The sequence below is a fragment of the Xenopus tropicalis genome, chromosome 5, assembly GCF_000004195.4.
Source record: "Xenopus tropicalis strain Nigerian chromosome 5, UCB_Xtro_10.0, whole genome shotgun sequence".
Lineage (NCBI taxonomy): Eukaryota > Metazoa > Chordata > Amphibia > Anura > Pipidae > Xenopus > Xenopus tropicalis.
In genome coordinates this window covers 20171080-20189637 of record NC_030681.2, presented here as the reverse complement: position 1 = coordinate 20189637, position 18558 = coordinate 20171080, and the positions used below count along the sequence as shown (strand labels likewise).

The following is an 18558-nucleotide window of genomic DNA, read 5'->3' as shown; positions in this document are numbered from 1 at the left end:
GACCCTCATGCGGGTGCGTACCATAGGGTAAATTACCCTTTATGGTTTCAGCATGACCCTTCAAGACCAGATACATATTATGATGAATGACTAAAAGAACAGAAAGAACACTTAAAATGAACAATACTGGACCAGAGACCCAAGGGCTCACCAGATGATTTAACCTCTAGGGTCCCACTGGCACCAACCACCCCTACTCCCCCTGCTATCGCTGCCACAGACCACCGCTCCCTATTACTGACCACCCCTCCTCTCCTTGCTGCTGCCACAGACCACCCCTTGCCTCTAGGGCCTGGCGCTCACCTACCTGGCCCTCCTTCCACCCACACGCCCATGGCACCCTCTCCCAGCTACTCCTAGTAAGAGGGGACTTCTTAGACCTATAGAGGAAGCAGAACCAATGGTCCAGGCCACCCTGTGCCCCGGGCTCCCCCCTCCTCTATAGTTATGCCATTGCCAGCAGGATTTTTTCTGGTGCCCCAGTGGGTCGGTCCAACACTGCTAATGTACATTTAGGATATAGAATACAGGGCACAATTGTGCATGTTATACAATCCTAATCATATTCGAGTGGAGCAAACACCACTAATTGGGTTGGCAGTCTGAGCATTCTAAAGCTGGCCATACACGCACCGATAATATCGTACGAAACCTCGTTTCGTGCGATATTCGGTGCGTGTATGGCATGTCGGTGAGTCGACCGGTATCACAGGAAGCTGCTGAAATCGGTCGACTCGCCGATCGGCCAGGTTAGAAAATTTTGATTGGGCACCATAGAAGGCGCCTGACCAAAATCTGCCGTCGGCTGAATCAGCAGAAGGAGGTAGAAATCCTATTGTTTCTACCTCCTTATCTGCTGTTTCAGCCCTGAACGGTGTGTGGCGGATCTGACGATGTTTGGTGCGACCAATGGGTATCCTTCTGTTGGGCAGTTGGAGCTACAATAAATCAGAGTTTAAACCTACTTGAGAAAATCACAAGCGGGTTAAGCAGGATCACTAGAGTAGTCATGCCGACAATCAATATTGCTAATAATGCTATCATTATGTTATTTTCATGAATCTTGGTTTTCCAGACATTTTAAATCCACTTGAGACATTTTTTGAGCAATTTCAAAGGGAAAAAGTCATATTTGAAAATATCAATCTACATACCTAGATAGTGATCGGGCCGGATGAAATATCAAGTGATGGCTACATTGATGCATTTTTCCAGAAGGGTTTGCACAGGCCCCCCATTTGGTTATCTGGCAACATTGCCAGACTGCTGAATCAACTACCCATGTATTACCAGATTAAGATTGTCTATGCCAATATAATGACAGCATTCTGCGTAGAAATTTATAACGATGTTTTAGTCCCTCCTCCCCTGCCAGGATTTTAAACTATACAGAAAGAGATGAACTGTTTTGCAGCTGGATTTCAGCATATAAAATGGTATTTATTCATACTTTTTGAAGAAGCAGATTACAGTGATAGGAATATTAGGGGTTTCTGTGTTGCTCTTTAACAAATTTTGATTTGGAAGCTGGAGTTTCCCTTCAAATCAATTTTCCTATACTATGGAATCACACATGAATTACTTCAGCCAAATTCCATGTTTTTCTTTACAGAACAGTTTTAATGTCATCCGATAACAAAGGTTGTGTTTGTTTTGTATCTCTCAGTTTTAAAGGGTCACGGTGAATTAATAATTAGCCGCTCCGGGTTTACAACATTGTGTTCTACGGGTCACACAAACACACTCATCAGTCCTGCTCTTATTTGGTGGTGGTTTCCTTAGATATCTGTAGATATATGGGCAGATGAATTATAAAATAAAAGAAATGGAAATTCCTATTATAGGTACAATGATTTTCTCGGACTGGAACAAGGCAGTGGACAAGGGCTTATCCCTCCTGTCCTATGTTCTATGCAACAGACCTTCAGTTCACAGTGGGGTCCGAAGGAGAGGGGGCCTGGACCAGTTAGTACATGCACCCCTCCCCCTCTGCCCACACTGACTATCCTACCAGCACCCATGCATCATGACCCAATGCAGCTGGGGGCCCTGAAAAACACCTTAAACCACTATTTATAAACACAGATCAGGGGAATATATTTACATATATGTATGAAGAGGAGCTGCAATACTGATTGCTTTGCAAAGGAATTCTTCATAGATTTCCAGCGATTCTGCCATCACACAATTATTAACACAAAGGCCAATACTCAAGCATAAATAGCATTTCCTGTCACATTATAGAATCATCTTCCACTGTTATACATTCAGTACTTGAGTTTTTCAGCTGACACCCTTATTTATACCCCCAATGGGGGCAAATCAAGGGACATAGTCAATGTGTAATGGGGTCTTGAATTTAAGCATGTTATGGGGCAAGTACCACACAAACTTAGTTCCTAGTACAACATAGTTTGATTTATTTGTAGACATTGATCATCAATGTGTATTTAGAATCCTTGCCATAAAGCAGTGATCCCCAACCAGTGGCTCGGGGGCAACATGTTGCTCACCAACCCTTTTGATGTTGCTCCCAGTGGCCTCAAAGTAGGTGCCATTTTTAAATCTTTGGCTTGGAGGCAATTTTTGGAATCCCAGAGACACAGTTTTACCCCAAGCAGAGCCTCCTACAGGCTAGCAGTCCTCATTGGACAACCAAATAGCCAATCACAGCCCTTATTTGGCATTACCAAATAACTCTTTTTATGCTTATGTGGCTCCCTGCATGTGGATCACAAGTAAAAAAAAAGGTTGGCGATCCCTGCCATAAAGCAAGACAGGACTTCTAGTTTTTTCACATGAGTACCAGTAATCAGATTTAGGGTAAAAAAATGTGATTATTTAGGCAAATATCAACACTTTCTATTTCAACAACTATAACCCTTTCACTAAACTGTAATCTTTTTTTTTTTAAGGGGAATGTATCATTCTATGGAGGCTTATCGGATGACCTCTGTAATATGGTAGCTTTCAATCAGGTGTAAATGTAAACATAAAACTAATTCATCTATAACCTTTAAATGTTTCCAGTAGGAGAAGTCGATTCTGTATGGACTACGAGAAAACCTTTAGGAGCTGCCCTGCTATAGAGACTTCCATTAAGAGTGAGTACGTGAAGATTAAAGACAAAGGTCTGGCTGAGACAGATCAAAGCTGCAGGATTGTTGGGCAAATGCCAAGGCTCAGTTCGTTTGTTCATATTCATTTGTCTAAATGTTTCTGGACTGTGTCTTGGGTCAACTCAAGAACCCTTGTTGGTAGGACGCCATCTGTATTCCTACTATACAAAGACATCAAAAGGCTGCGCTCTATAAACTGAGCAGACGGATATCAGACATTTTGCCTTCTCAGTACGTCCTGTTACAGATGGATCATTCTGTGTTCCAATAACCAGCACTTGAAGTCCGTGTGTTTATTTTAAGTAACAAACTAAAAGGGAAACTACACCCCAAAAAAAGAAATGATGTCCAATGAAAGTAAATATAATTCTAAGCAACTTTCCAATATATATTCAGTACAAAGGTTCAGTGTTTTTTAAAGTTATTTGTAAACGTGATAGCTATTGAAAGTAGTGCCAGTTTATTCCTTTCTTTATTCTGGTTCTAACTAAAGTCATAAAGACATAATCCAGACCCACAACCCGGACCCACAATGCACATTTTTGCCCACTTTGACCCCTGAGCCGCAACTGCCAACCCATTCCACAACCCACTGACCACCATCAAACAGAAAGTTTTAAAAAAATGTAGAAGTAGAATATAGATAATATAGGAGGTTTAAAACATAAATATGGAAAAGATCCATGACCCACATCTATACCCGAAACTGAAAATCCAACCATGCTTTTCTTGTGGGTAACCCGTGGGTACCCCCCCTGCTGCAGGCCTTTAGTTCTAACTCTAGAAACAGTATACTGGAGTCCATTCACCTCCAGGTATGTTAGTAACAAAGGTGTTTGTAAAGTTATTGTTATTGAATTGCATTCTCTACACTCATCGCTCCTCAAACAATGTAGCAAGAAATCAGCTAATTAACAGACGTGGGGGTGAACTGACTCCCGTTACAGTCAGGCCCAGAGAAAAGAAAGGGACAGATAGATTCTGATTCCAGTAGCAATTACATTTACAACCACTGAAAATGCCTAAGGATCGGATAGAAGTAAGTTGCTTAGAATGACTTTTTCTTTCGTTATGCAGAAAAAAATATGGGTAAGGAGAAGCCTTTATTTGATTTTTGAGAGATGTTTATATTACTGCACATACCGACGGTGGAAAGCAGCGGCAGCCTCTGAATGGACAATGGTGACATCATACTGAACAGGGACACCCCCAAACCCTGGTGTGGTTCCTGCCACAGTAGTCACTGCTCTTAGTTTTTTAGCATTCTCTGGAACTCAGAGGTGATGTCTAATATACCCATTAAAGTGTAAAATTTTAAATGGACAAAATTAAAAAAATTTCAATATAGTTAATTAAGCAAAAATGTAATCTATAAAGGCTGGAGTGGGCATATGTCTAACATAATAGCCAGAACTCTACTGCCTCCTTTACAGCTCTCTAAGCTGTTAGCAGTCAGTAGCCAATCAGTGATTTTAGGGGGGGCACACGGGACATAACTGCTCAGTTAGTTTGCATTTGAATCTGACCTGCACGCTCACAAACTAACTGAACAGTTATGTCCCATGTGGCCCCCCCTAAAGTCACTGACTAACAAGAGGTTAGAGAGCTGTAAAGGAGGAAGTAGTGTTCTGGCCATTATGTTAGACATATGCCCATTCCAACCTTTATAGATTACATTTTTGCCTAACTAACTATATTGCAAACATTTTTCATTTTGTGCAGTCTGTCCAATTTAGCCAGTTTCATTTTTACACTGAACTGTTCCTTTATATGTTACACAGAATAGTTATGTTACAATGGCCCAGTCACACAACCTCCCTAAGCACTGATTATTACTTACGACATCACTGAGCGCTGTTCATAAGGATATATTTTAGTCTGTTCATAAGGATATATTTTTAGTCCCAACACTTGCATACCCCCCAACTGTCCCGCTTTTCACGGGACAGTCCCGCTTTTTATGGCGCATCCCGCTGTCCCGGATAGTTCCATGAATGTCCCGCATTGCGGGACATACATGGAACTATCCGGCACAGCGGGATGCTCTTGCTGGAGCCGGATGTTCATGCTTCTTCTGCGGCTTCGTTATGCCTCTCCTTGTGCAGCGCGACAGGCCCTTTTATAAGGTTGCGCCTGTGGGTGTGACGTCATTACGCATGGGGCGCAACCTTATAAAAGGGCCTGTCGCGCTGCACAAGGAGAGGCATAACGAAGCCGCAGACGAAGGCGTAGCGCCTATGGGAGGTACTGTGTATGGGGGGATACTGTGTATAGGGGGCACTGTGTATGGGGGACACTGTGTATGTATTGGGGGGTACTGTGTATTAGGGGCTACTGTGTATAGGGGCACTGTGTATTGGGGGCTACTGTGTATAGGGGGCACTGTGTATGGGGGCTACTGTGTATGGGGGGCTACTGTGTATGGGGGGCTACTGTGTATGGGGGGCTACTGTGTATTGGGGCACTGTGTATTGGGGGCTACTGTGTATGGGGGGGGCAAAACTGGTACTTAGTTATAACTCACTTATAACTGACTGCCTTCTCTCTATATTTGTATTTTAATGTAGGAGTTGCTGTATTGTTTTCCTTAGGTCGTTCAGTATGAGGGTATAGCACATTATTGTCTGCTCCCGCCATTTGATGTATAAAAGGAGTATTTTTTTTAATGGGGTGTGGTAATTGGGGCGTGGCCACAAAAGGGGGCGTGGCCAAAAGTTATACACTATACTAGTAGCATATACTGCAGCTGATATATACTAGTATTTTTACTAGTATTTGCTACATATACTAACTCTATAACTGCCAAGCACCACACGATACATATATGTAGACAGTAAATATCCCCCCCTCCTATGCCCCTTAACATGTGCCAGTCTGTTACTATTTGCAGTTTGTTAGTGCAGACTATAAATAGAAAAGACATCTAAATACATAAAATAAAGGGCTTTATCTACAGTATGTAAGTGTGCTTGTTAAGCCATGGCGAGGCTTTCTTATTTACACCCTGAAGATGAAATAACGTGAAAGATGGAAACACTGACATATCTATTATTGTACAGTGCCACTCAGCATTAGATTCCAGGCTGCGCAGGCGCACACACTCAAGCATACACTGAAGGCATTAACGATAGAGCGCCGAGTGACAACTCTTTGCCAGGTAAACGTTTATCGCTCACTCCAACTCTGTTCTCCATTGGTTCGGCCTGCAGAGTGGGCCACGGCTTGAAAGAACGCTAAGAGGGGCGGGGCTTGTATTGGAGCCGGCTGAGCTGTATACTTCGGAGGAGCTGAGTGAGCAGGAGAGCGGCTGGGACGGTGAGTGAGAGTGGGGCATATCGTTATGTATACACTGCTGGCTCTGTCTGTGCTCAGTCAGACCCACCAGCATTTGTAATCGATTCTTTCTGCACTTAGGGACTTCCTTCTCCCATAAGCCTTTGCAGCGTGTCCTGGCAAACTACAATTCCCAAACAGCTTGATAGGGGATTCTGGGAGATGTATTACAGTGTTCTATTGGGGTTACTATAAACCTTTGTCCCTTGTGCTGCTCCAGAGTCTTTTGGGGAATGCTGGGAACTCTGTTCCTATGTGCAACAACCGGTATGTAGAACTGTCAATGAGTTGGGGGGGGGTGAAGAGTAAATGACTATAATCCTTGGGGGGGGGGGGGGGAGTAAATGACTATAATCCTTGGGGGGTGAAGAGTAAATGACTATAATCCTTGGGGGGAGGAGTAAATGACTATAATCCTTGGGGGGTGAAGAGTAAATGACTATAATCCTTCGGGGGTGAAGAGTAAAGGACTATAATCCTTGGGGGGTGAAGAGTACATCACTATAATCCTTGGGGGGTGAAGAGTAAATCACTATAATCCTTGGGGGGTGAAGAGTAAATCACTATAATCCTTGGGGGGTGAAGAGTAAATCACTATAATCCTTGGGGGGTGAAGAGTAAATCACTATAATCCTTGGGGGGTGAAGAGTAAATCACTATAATCCTTGGGGGGGGGGAGAGTAAATCACTATAATCCTTGGGGGGGGGGAGAGTAAATCACTATAATCCTTGGGGGGGGGGAGAGTAAATCACTATAATCCTTGGGGGGGGGAGAGTAAATCACTATAATCCTTGGGGGGAGAGTAAATCACTATAATCCTTGGGGGGGGGGGTGGAGTAAATCACTATAATCCTTGGGGGGGGGGGGGGGTGGAGTAAATCACTATAATCCTTGGGGGGGGGTGGAGTAAATCACTATAATCCTTGGGGGGGGGGTGGAGTAAATCACTATAATCCTTGGGGGGGGGTGGAGTAAATCACTATAATCCTTGGGGGGGGGTGGAGTAAATCACTATAATCCTTGGGGGGGGGGAGAGTAAATTACTATAATCCTTGGGGGGTGGGAGAGTAAATTACTATAATCCTTGGGGGGGGGAGAGTAAATCACTCTAATCCTTGGGGGGGGGGGGGGAAGAATAAATCCCTATAATCCTTGGGGGGGGGGGGGGAGAGTAAATTACTATAATCCTTGGGGGGTGAAGAGTAAATTACTATAATCTCTCAGTGTTTTCTTTTTATGCTTTCAAATCTCCCCAGAGACATGAAGTTGTGTCCATGCACAGTCTCTCTCCTGCTCTGTAGTGTGCCTGGGGGGTGGAGCTCCCAGTGGCCAATAACAAATGAGCTTCCACCCCTGAAACCCTTCATGTATTTCATTATAAATATACAATCTGTTGACTCCAGAGACCTAAAACTTCCAGCGACAAAATTGCCCTAAACGCTGGGACTTACCGCTACGGTCAGTTTTGTGCTATGACCAATGCATCGTGACTGTTTCATGAGTCGTATGCTGCCCGGCTATGAGTTTGATATTTAGCACTATTTTGGCTACATGTATAAACATATATTTTCTCTTTGGTGATAGTTGTTATCCTTATACTGTAATTAGCCTGGCTCATGTGTGTTTGTGGGGTTACGCCTCTCCTCGAGGCACAGTACGTCGGCGTGTGTGGCAATAACAAATTTGACTCCATTTTGTTCCTCCTTTACTTTGCCTGTGCATGCACACTGAGGAGCTATATACTCCTATATCTGCACTCTGTGTCTCTGCACTTTAGTGCCAAATTCTAGTCTGGCCCAGCACTGTAGGGTAACTTGTTAGCTCAAACAAACAACTTAACAGATGACTTCAAGAATGGGTGTCGTTCATGTAACAATAGCAATATTCAATACTTACCAGGGATCTCCACCCAAAAACTTTTACCCAATGAAAGAAAATATTATTCTAAGCAGCACTTTGCAACGTAAAGTAATCTCTGTATATTCCTTTCTGAGCTCCGGTTCCGACTCCTGAGGCAATGTAACTGGATTCTTCTCCAGGTCTGTTAATCAAGCTGGCTTCTCATACATTGTTTTAAAGCAGTGAACCCCAACCAGTGGCTCGGGGGCACCATGTTGCTCACCAACCCCTTGGGTGTTGCTCTCAGTGCCCCCAAACCAGGGAGTTATTTTTAAATTCCTGACTTGGGGGCAAGTTTTGGTTGAATAAAAACAAGATTTCCTACCAAATAAAGCCCCTGTAAGCTGATAGTGTGCATAGAGGCTGCCTAATAGCCAATCACAGCCCTTATTTGGCTCCTCCATGAACTTTTATGGTGCTTGTGTTGCTCCCCAAGTCTTTTTACATTTGACTGTGGCTCACGAGTAAGAAAGGTTGGGGATCCCTGTTTTAAAGGAATACTGTCATGGGAAAACATGTTTTTTTTTCAAAACCCCTCAGTTAATAAAGCTTCTCCAGTAGCCGATCAGCAGAACAATGGGAAGGGAGCAAGATAGCAGCTCCCAGTAGGTATCAGAATAGCACTCAATAGTAAGAAATCCAAGTCCGGCTTGGGACTCCTCCAGTTACATGGGAGTAGGAGAAACAATAGGTTAGCTGAAAGCAGTTCTAATTGGCAGAAATGGGCTCCCCTGCTTTAAACAAAAAGTTTGTTGAAGAATTACATTTTGACACATTGGCCTAGGTTGCTCTCTGCACTGAGATTTTATATCTGCGTTTTTGTATTTATGTACGTAGCAATGCCATCATGGTATTCACACCCAAAAACTGCATTGTAACATGAAACACTGGGAACACTGGTAGAATACTTGGGATTTACAGAGCAATAATGTGCACAAAGAACCCCCTGCAGTCTGTAATTACGCACACAGTAGTACAATTATTGCTTTCTAAATCCATAACTGGCTATTGTATTGTAAGGTTACAAAGTATACACTGCTGTTAGTATTTTTTACTATAACTGTGAATTGAATGTAGAAATCGGGGAGGGTATACCCCAACGGCAGGTAGTTACAACCAGATCTTCCCCTTGCTGGATAACACATTATGTCTGCTAATGAGTTGGGAATCATTAGCTAAAACAAATTTAGCAGCTTATTCTGTAGCTGGCGCTGGCGCTTCCCCAATGCAAATGTTTATTGTTTGACTCTAAGGTTAAGCTATGTTTTACACAGCTTGTGTAACCTGCCATATGACTTGTCTAGTTACCCCCAGGTGATTGCAGCACAGACTGGCATTGTAAGATGACTGTAGTAATAATAATAAATTGGCTGATTACATCTGCCCTCTGCCCCTGCACGTCTACTTGAACTGTAACTCTAAGGAGAGTTTCTGGGACTTGTAGTTCAATGACTATCAGCTGGAACAAGTTTCCATTGCTATTGAAAGCGACCTGTGTCTGTTTATATTTTCTGCACTATTAGTTCTCGCTCATGAAAAAATGTAGCAGAAGGCAACTGACTAGTATATCTGGAGGAGCAATGACTTAGCAACTGCTATAGCAACTATCAGAGTGAGCGAACAGAAAGGGATGATTGGGCAGCGCGTTTGGTGTTTGTACTGAGTGACACACTCACAGTCAGTGAATCCACAGATACAGTTCTAATTATAACTCTCTGTTCTAGTAACAATTTCTATATCTGATATTTAAAGGGGAAGTTTCCTCTTAAGTTTAGTATGTCAGCTAGACTTCTTTCTTGTTTTTTTTACTTATCAGCCCTCCTATTCTCCCTCTTTCCATACTGCAGATTCTATCTAGGTCACTGACCCAGCAGCAATAAGTAAATAAATAACTGTTCAACTTTATTTTTGTTGTTTTTCTTATTTTCATAATCTTTCTCTCCTTTCCATATTCATTTCTGACTTCCATGCTACTGCCTGGTTGTTAGAGTAATTAACAGGGCTGTGGAGTCGGAATTCCGACTCTCTGACTTGAGCTCCTTAGATTATGGCACCTCCGTTTCCAACTCCAGGTACCCAAAATTGCTTCCAACTCATAAATCCTACCCAACAGCCTTGGCAGGGCTACGGAGTCCATACATAAATCCTTTGACTCCGATTCCTCTGTTTATGGTACCTCCGATGCCCCAGCTCTGGTAATTAAGCCCTAGCAAGCAGACCGCATTTAACCTTTTATGCATCACTCAATTAGTATGAGTGTTGCCTAAACAAGTAAAAAAAAAAAAGAAGACTAACATCTATATGTGATAAACGTATTCCCATGTGCAGTGCCCATAGAAACCAATAACATCAGCTTTTAAACAGTACCCCAGTAAATGTTACCATGTGATTTGTGGTTCTTACAGATGATTTTACAATTTACACTTTTTCCCATTTTAATATATTAGCAGTTTTACACTACTGATACCTTTATTCTGACATTACAAAGGGGGCGTGCCAAGCATGAGTATCAGTAAGCATCTCAACGTCAGTAGTTGTGCTGGGGTGGGGGGTCAAGGTGGGACTGGCAGTGAATACATTCTACCACCTGCCCATGCTTCTTGGGGCAATTGGTCAAACTGAACCTGCCCAACCCATGGGTAAACTCAAGCATAAGTAGTACATATTATGCCCTTCTATATTGTTGTATGTGTTCTGAGGATGGCAGCTCTGGTTACTATCAGGCCTGGACTGGCATTCAAAATAGGTCCTGGCATTTCAAGTACACAGAGGCCCAAATAGCCCCCCCAGCCCAATAAATAGTGACTGTCTATGGCATCGTACAGCAGCCCCTCTGGCATTTGCCAGAACCCACAGATTGCCCGTCTGGACCTGGTTACGATAGTTATGAACATTCAGCAACTGGAATGTCATCCAATCATAAGCCCAGCTTATCCAAAAACGAGACCTGCGCAATTTCTCTTTACACCATTTTTCTGTAGGGCCTTTTTTATTAGCAGCTTTAGGAGATTTGCTCATCTGAGCATCAATGGCCGCTCCCATTCATTTAAGTCAACACGAATATATAAAGTGATCATAAACATTCTTGGGTTCGATTTCAGGGTACTGTGAGTGTGGTTTGTAGGATCTTCTTGTGCACATTTTTAATGATGATAAAAAAACAATTCCTTTACATTATTAAACATTGTTTTAAGATTATTGAAGGTGACAGAGTGAGTCAGCAACAGTGGTGAAGGGTGGGCATTGCCTACTGAGGTCTTTGTAGTAACTGTGCTGATTGTTGTTGTACTTGTCTTTATTACAGAAGCCTGAGCACCATGGCTGCCCAGAGAGCCAGTACGTCATCTCTTCTATGCTGCCTGGTTGTGTCTGCCTTGTTATTCATGTCAGCAGTAGCTGAGGACCATGTACACCCCCATGTAGAAGAGGGGAACCATGGGGCTCGCTTTGGAAAGAGCGTAGTGCAAGACAAAGAGTAAGTATCGCTCTACTAAACATTTAGGAAGGTTCATGGATCATATATCTTCCCCTGCAAACAGAATGCCCACGGGCTGCTTACATATTGTATTATAGCACTGACATACTTGTAGCTGAACTACAACTAGTTTGCTAGTAGTGATCGCTTCAGTAATCCAATGCAATGCAAAGGGCTTTCCAACGGTGACTTCTGTTGTTGCCGGTGGAAAGCCTTTTTGGATTGATTACTCGCCCACGATAGCAGAGATCTGTCGCGGGCAAGTAAGTCACTCCGTGGGTTCTTATCCTAAAGATAGCGAATGGGGTATTATATTTATAATATATTATGTTTTATTATATTTAGATTGTAAGCTCTATGGGGCAGGGACCTCCATCCTCTTGTCTCTTTGATTCTTAACTTATTGCGAATGTACCTTGTATTTATTGTTATACTTTTTATTTATCTATTATTATTTTATTAACCCCCTGTTTGTATTAATCTATTCTACTGTACAGCGCTGCGTACATAAGTAGTGCTTTATAAATAAAGATATACATACATACATGTAGTAATATGAAGAGAGATTGTCCCAGCTCACAGTAGGGTTAAAGTATTAGCACTGCTGCATTCACCCTATTATAGTTAATAGGGAAAACAGATAACTATTATTTTCCAAATCCCATGGCTTTCGGGGTGGTTCCCTTTATTGGCTTCTTTATGTCCTTCTAGTGCAGGGCTTTCCAACTGGTGTCCTACCACCATTAATGGGAGGTCTTAAATGCTATTGTGATAACATGGGTGTGGTTTGAAGTGGGTGCAGTTTTTAAAAAAAGGGGAGTGGTCAAAACTGGTTCAATTATCAACCCTCCACCATGTAGGCCAGAAAAATTCCGGCCCTCAATACCACAGAAGTTGGACAGCACTGTTCTAGTGGATGGGGCCCTCAACAGCCTGGGGCCTTGGCTGCTGCAAAAAGTGGAGCAGTTTTGTAGAGGTTTGGTGCAGGTTAGAGTGCAGAGGGGGCATGATCGGGTGGGTAGATGGTGTGCCACAATTTTTGAAGACAACCCTATTTCTTGGCAGTGTTTGTTTAGCTGCTTTTGAGACTGCTTCATTTGATTCTCTGTACTCTTCTGCACTCTGCAGCCACATCATGGACCATTTAGATGGAGTCATTGAGAAACCAGAGGCAGAAATGTCACCCCAAGAGCTGCAGCTTCATTACTTCAAGATGCACGACTATGATGGCAATAACCTACTGGATGGGCTGGAGTTGGCAACTGCAATTTCCCATGTACATAAGGTGAGTATGCCGTAACGCTCTAATGGCATTATACATTAGATATTCTGGCTGAGCCATTAGGAAAGATTACTTTTCTGTTCTTTAAAATTTAAATCTAAAAACCAAAGATGCCATCTGTGTTACTGAATTATACAATATATATTCATTTGTGTTTTTGTGGTCATTGCTTTAAAGGAGAAGGAAAGGTATGATACTGGGGGTGCCAAAAAGTTAGGTACTCCCCATTGATTGTAACCACTTACCTGATGGTGCACCTGTTAGCAGAAAACCGCTCCGGTCTGGGTTACCTGTGAGCGAGCGATCCTCTTCCACTTATGCATGTTCCATAGCATGAAAAGCCAAACCTTTTCTTCTCTTATTAGTGCCAATAAAAAGAAATCTGATATACACTCTATGGGCAAACTGTGCCTAGAAGCAAAGTCAGTACAAGAACTATTTGGGACATAGGGAGTTTGGAGTTTAATGGTTGACTTTCCAAGAAAGGCAGCACTGGCATTCTTCCCTTCTGTCCATTCATGAACCTTATGTCACTGCCTAGCAGCCAATAAGATAAGCCCTTCTAAGTGAGGGGATGTGGTCTGAGTATTCTCAGTAGCAAAGAACACCAGCACTGATCAAACAGGAAGCTCATATCCACTGAGATATCAGCCAGAGATTTACAAATGGTGAATATACCCTTTAAGGCTACAACATACAATGGCACTGGTGACAATTCCATTCTGTCACAAAGCAAGGTGGTACAGAATGGGTTTGCTGAGATGGCTGACCTCAGCCCAACTGAACCCCAGTTTAAAGGAACTGGATTGCCAGCTGTGAGCAAGACCTGATTGGTGGAAGCAAACCCTACCAAAAATGTTCCAACATCTAATGGAAGCCTTCACAGAAGAGTAGAGGCTGTTATTGCAGCAAAGTGAGGAACAGCTTCATATTAATATCTTTGGTTTGGAAATAAGATGTTGGTCAGGCAGGTGTCTTTTGGCTTGTATTTTTGGTTTTAATAGGCACTACTTGGTTTATTTATTCAGTACAATTAAGTGCCTCTCTGTCTATTTGTTGAGTGTACCAGGAGATTTAAAGCTTGGGTGTTTATCTGGTGACTGTGTCACATTACTCTACCGTAGGTAATTCTGGGCTTAGATATCTAATGAATCTGAGCTCCTTAAACCCTTTTTCCTGCTTGTAGGTTTCTCACTAATATCCTTCCTGGGTACCTGTAGGTTCTCCTAAATGTTTCGGTTACACATTTCTGTTTCTCTTTTGGATACTTGGATGCTAGAGGGTTTATCCCTCAAGTCTAAAACTACATTTCAGCTTCCTGTAATACTTTGATGAGTGCTTCATTGTCGGCTTTAACACTGAAATCCATAACAGTTATGTGAATACATTGCCCCAAAGCCCAGCCCTTAATATAACATCACTAATAATACACTGTGTTTTTCAGTCTACCGAAGAACCAACTCAGGCGATGAAGGAGGAAGATCTAATCAGTTTAATCGACGACGTTTTAAGGGATGATGATAAAAATAATGATGGCTATATTGACTATGCTGAGTTTGCCAGATCACTGGAATAGAAACTGTGAATTTCGCTTTTTGTTTTTGTATCAAATGTGAGTTTGTCCGTACCACTGCTGTCCATATGGGCTTCAGTCATTTAGATGTGTCGGCATTCAGCATCTACTGTATATGTTTAATGTATGTTTGTTTGCTGAATGCCAAGTGACAAGGTAAATGTTTATTTTTGTGTTATATTTTGTGATATTTATGTATAATGCCATGCAAGTCCCCCCAACCCCTCCCACCTGGCTCCTATAGGGCCTGCTTGGCACCTCATTATTTTTTAAACATTTTTCCCTTCCATTGGGGCTATAGGCATAAACTTCAAATCCAAAATACAATACCTAAAAGGAACTATATATATTTATTTTAAATGCTCAATTCATAGCCATTATTAGTGTAATAGCTTTAGGAGCTGATTAAAAAAAAGGCACTGACTATACACAAGTAACATTATAATGAATATTTCACTTTTATGATATACAAGTTCATATTTGTTCCATTAGTTCTACTGCACTGTAACAATTGTAAGGAATTTTCAGCTTTGTTCAGGGATATCATTTATATAATATATATACCTGTGTATATATATATATATATATATATATATATATATATATCATTTTCACCCCCTTCAAAATATAATTTTGACCTGCATAAATGCAACCTGCAAGTACAGGTATGGGACCCATTATCCAGAATGCTTGGGACCTGGAGTTTTATTATGTCTACTAAAAAATTTAAACATTAAATAAACCCAGTAGGATTGTTTTGCTTCCAATAAGGATTAATTGTATTAGTTGGTATCAAGTACAGGTACTGTTTTATTATTACAGAGAAAAGGGAATCATTTAACCATTAAATAAACCCAATAGGGCTGTTCTGCCCCAATAAGGGGTAATTATATCTTAGTTGGGATCAAGTACAGGTACTGTTTTATTATTACAGAGAAAAGGGAATCATTTAACCATTAAATAAACCCAATAGGGCTGTTCTGCCCCCAATAAGGATTAATTATATCTTAGTTGGGATCAAGTACAGGTACTGTTTTATTATTACAGAGAAAAGGGAATCATTTAACCTTTAAATAAACCCAATAGGGCTGTTCTGCCCCCAATAAGGGGTAATTATATCTTAGTTGGGATCAAGTACAGGTACTGTTTTATTATTACAGAGAAAAGGGAATCATTTAACCATTAAATAAACCCAATAGGGCTGTTTTGCCCCCAATAGGGGGTAATTATATCTTAGTTGGGATCAAGTACAGGTACTGTTTTATTATTACAGAGAAAAGGGAATCATTTAACCATTAAATAAACCCAATAGGACTGTTCTGCCCCCAATAGGGGGTAATTATATCTTAGTTGGGATCAAGTTCAAGCTACAGTTTTATTATTACAGAGAAAAAGGAAATCATTTTTAAAAATTAGAATTATATGCTTATAATGGAGTCTATGGGTGATGGCCTTCCTGTAATTTGGAACTTTCTGGATAATGGGTTTCCGGATAACGGATCCCATACCTGTACCTTCAATGTGTCACTAAACCCCTTTTGGATTTTATTTTATCCTTATGGTCAGAGGGAATTTTATTCAATATAAATTTTCAACTTTCTTTCTAGGGAGAACCCGACACAAAAGGACCCCCCCACCTATGAATGTTTACACACAGTCATCCCAAAGGTCTTAAAAGGGAAATGCCATTACTGTAAAAAAAAAGCCCCAGTCTTAGTGGCAAAGATCTGTTATTTGCAAAGTAATACAATTAGGATTTACTGCTGGATTGAGACACTAATGAATTAGTTTTATTGCCACCTATAACGGCTGTATTGTAGCAGGAGGGGTCCTCTGGTGTCTTGTTCCAGACTTTGTAGTTTCTATTTAGGGAAGGTTCTGTTTCCTGCCCCATTGTTCTCAGTATTATATTGACGGATTTACATGATCTTCTATTAAAGGGCCACTAAAACGAAAATACCAGTTGCTCCTAAAAAAATGTAAGAAAGGACTAAAGGGGTCATTTATGATTAGCGGGACAGGTGCAGAGTGCAACAATATGGGAACACTATGCACCCTACCTCATGGCAGTTGCCTATGAGCCGAGGTATTTGTTCTCCAGAATGGAGTGCTTCGCTTTCTACGTGACTACAGTACTGTATTTATGGGAGGTACATAGGTGTCCTAGTGCCATGTTGCCTAACACTTGTGCCATATGCCTGGCAGAACATAAGAACACCGTAGGCCAGAGCGCAAACTGGTATTCAGTTGCTCTAGGGTTTGAGTAGCCCATGGGCAGTTGTATGTTATAGGATTTGGCCACACAGGCAGCAGTGTCAGAACTAGGGGTAGGCAGAAGAGGCACCTTTCTGGCGCACAATGAGGGGGGTTGCTAAGCAGGTACCTCTGTTGTCCTTTCTGGAGCTTGCCATATCACACAGACCCCCCCCTGGGAGGATGAGGGTGAGGTGGCTGGCCAGGTTGCCTAGGGCACCCTAGGCAATCTGGCTGGCTTGGCAGGTGGAGAGAAGCGGGAAATAGGGGTAGGCAGAAGATACATATGCCTAGGGCCCAGTAGTGGGGGGGGCCCAGGTATTGTACCTCTTCTTTAACCCACCCCTAGTCCTGGGCCTTGTCCCCCCACTTGTCATTTACTTTTCCAGATTGCCTAGGGTGCCCAGCCTGCTTGGCCCGACACTTGCCCTAAGTATTTCTGAGGAAACAACACCAGCCCATTACTTTAAACTAGATAGAATTATACATTCTGCTGGCCTCCACTAGGACTCTTAAGAGGTTATCAGTCAGGAGATTCCTCGATTCCTTCCCCACTATCCATTCATTTTGCCATGGGCCAGATGACTGGATCAGTGCAATACTCTTAAATATTGCCATATAAATACATTTTGTATCTGACCTTTAGTGGCTCTTTAACCCACTGCAAGCATTTATCTCAGTGGGGACCCTGCTAACTACTGTACATAATGATTATGTAAATCCATCATGTAAACGTAAGTGTTAGACTAGACTAGATAGTATTATTATTGATCGTATAGTTCCTTGCAAACTGTGATGTCATTATTTGATACCTGTACGGCTGCCTGTTGGGGACATGCTCACTGAGTGTGATTATCTTATGTTCACTGTTCAAATGTCTGGGTTTATCTACTGTTCCCTGAAAGAAAACACCTTGTTTAACAGACTGATTCAGTGCCTTTTTATATGCAGAGCAACATTTTGATACAGTGGTTGTGTTGAATGAGAATTAAATGATGCCTTTAATTAAAAACGAGGTTGCATTTGTTTATGAATTAATTCTATTGACATTGAATAAATCTATTTAATCCTCTTCCCTTTGATGACAAGTGATTATGAGCTGCAATGTGTGGGTTCAGGGCTGGAACTAAGGGCAGGTCAGATATTTTATTACAGGTCAGGCATTTTCTGGGTGTAAAGCTGACGAGGTTGCCAAAAGAGCGGATCTTTCACCTTATATGCCCACCTAAGGTGGGTGATATTGGGCTAATCCAATCAAACAGAAGGTATTGGGTACGGGGGGGGGTACTTGTTATTGCTCCCACTGACCTCAACCGCAATCCTCTAGCAGAGGGACAGGAAAAGATGCCACTAAACTGAACTAGCAGCACTCTAACCCTTAGGCTGTCTCTTCCCATAGTTTTATGTACCCACAAGTGCAGGTTATTGGCTACAGCCACGCTGCTATAATACCACATTTACCTATTAAACCATGCTTGTTTAAATTGCAATTTATCTATATTTTTTCTAAATATAACATTTTATTCTGAAATGTAAACAGTAGCTGGTTGGTGTTGTCCTGTAAGCCCCAGCCTCCAGGCAAGCTTGGAATTCTAATGCTATCAGTAGTATCACTGGGAACGT

The 18558-nt window shown here is 41.9% G+C and overlaps 1 protein-coding gene across 3 annotated transcripts; it reads left to right on the top strand.

Moving 5' to 3' along the window:
* The first annotated feature begins 3040 nt into the window (after positions 1 to 3040).
* On the top strand, positions 3041 to 17947 carry mcfd2 (multiple coagulation factor deficiency 2). 3 transcript variants are annotated; one of them, XM_031901668.1, is made up of 4 exons: positions 3041 to 3104; positions 11657 to 11827; positions 12956 to 13112; positions 14554 to 15022. In XM_031901668.1, the coding sequence occupies exons 2-4, from the start codon at positions 11670 to 11672 to the stop codon at positions 14683 to 14685; spliced, it is 447 nt and encodes a 148-aa protein (XP_031757528.1). In that variant the 5' UTR covers positions 3041 to 3104; positions 11657 to 11669; the 3' UTR covers positions 14686 to 15022.
* The last annotated feature ends 611 nt before the right edge of the window (positions 17948 to 18558 follow it).

What these genes read in the sequence shown, in the direction of transcription:
- mcfd2 (XM_031901667.1), top strand. An exon ending in AGCGTAGTGCAAGACAAAGA is followed by an intron (nt 11,828 to 12,955) that starts GTAAGTATCGCT and finishes TGCACTCTGCAG; the next exon opens with CCACATCATGGACCATTTAG. An exon ending in CAATTTCCCATGTACATAAG is followed by an intron (nt 13,113 to 14,553) that starts GTGAGTATGCCG and finishes TGTGTTTTTCAG; the next exon opens with TCTACCGAAGAACCAACTCA.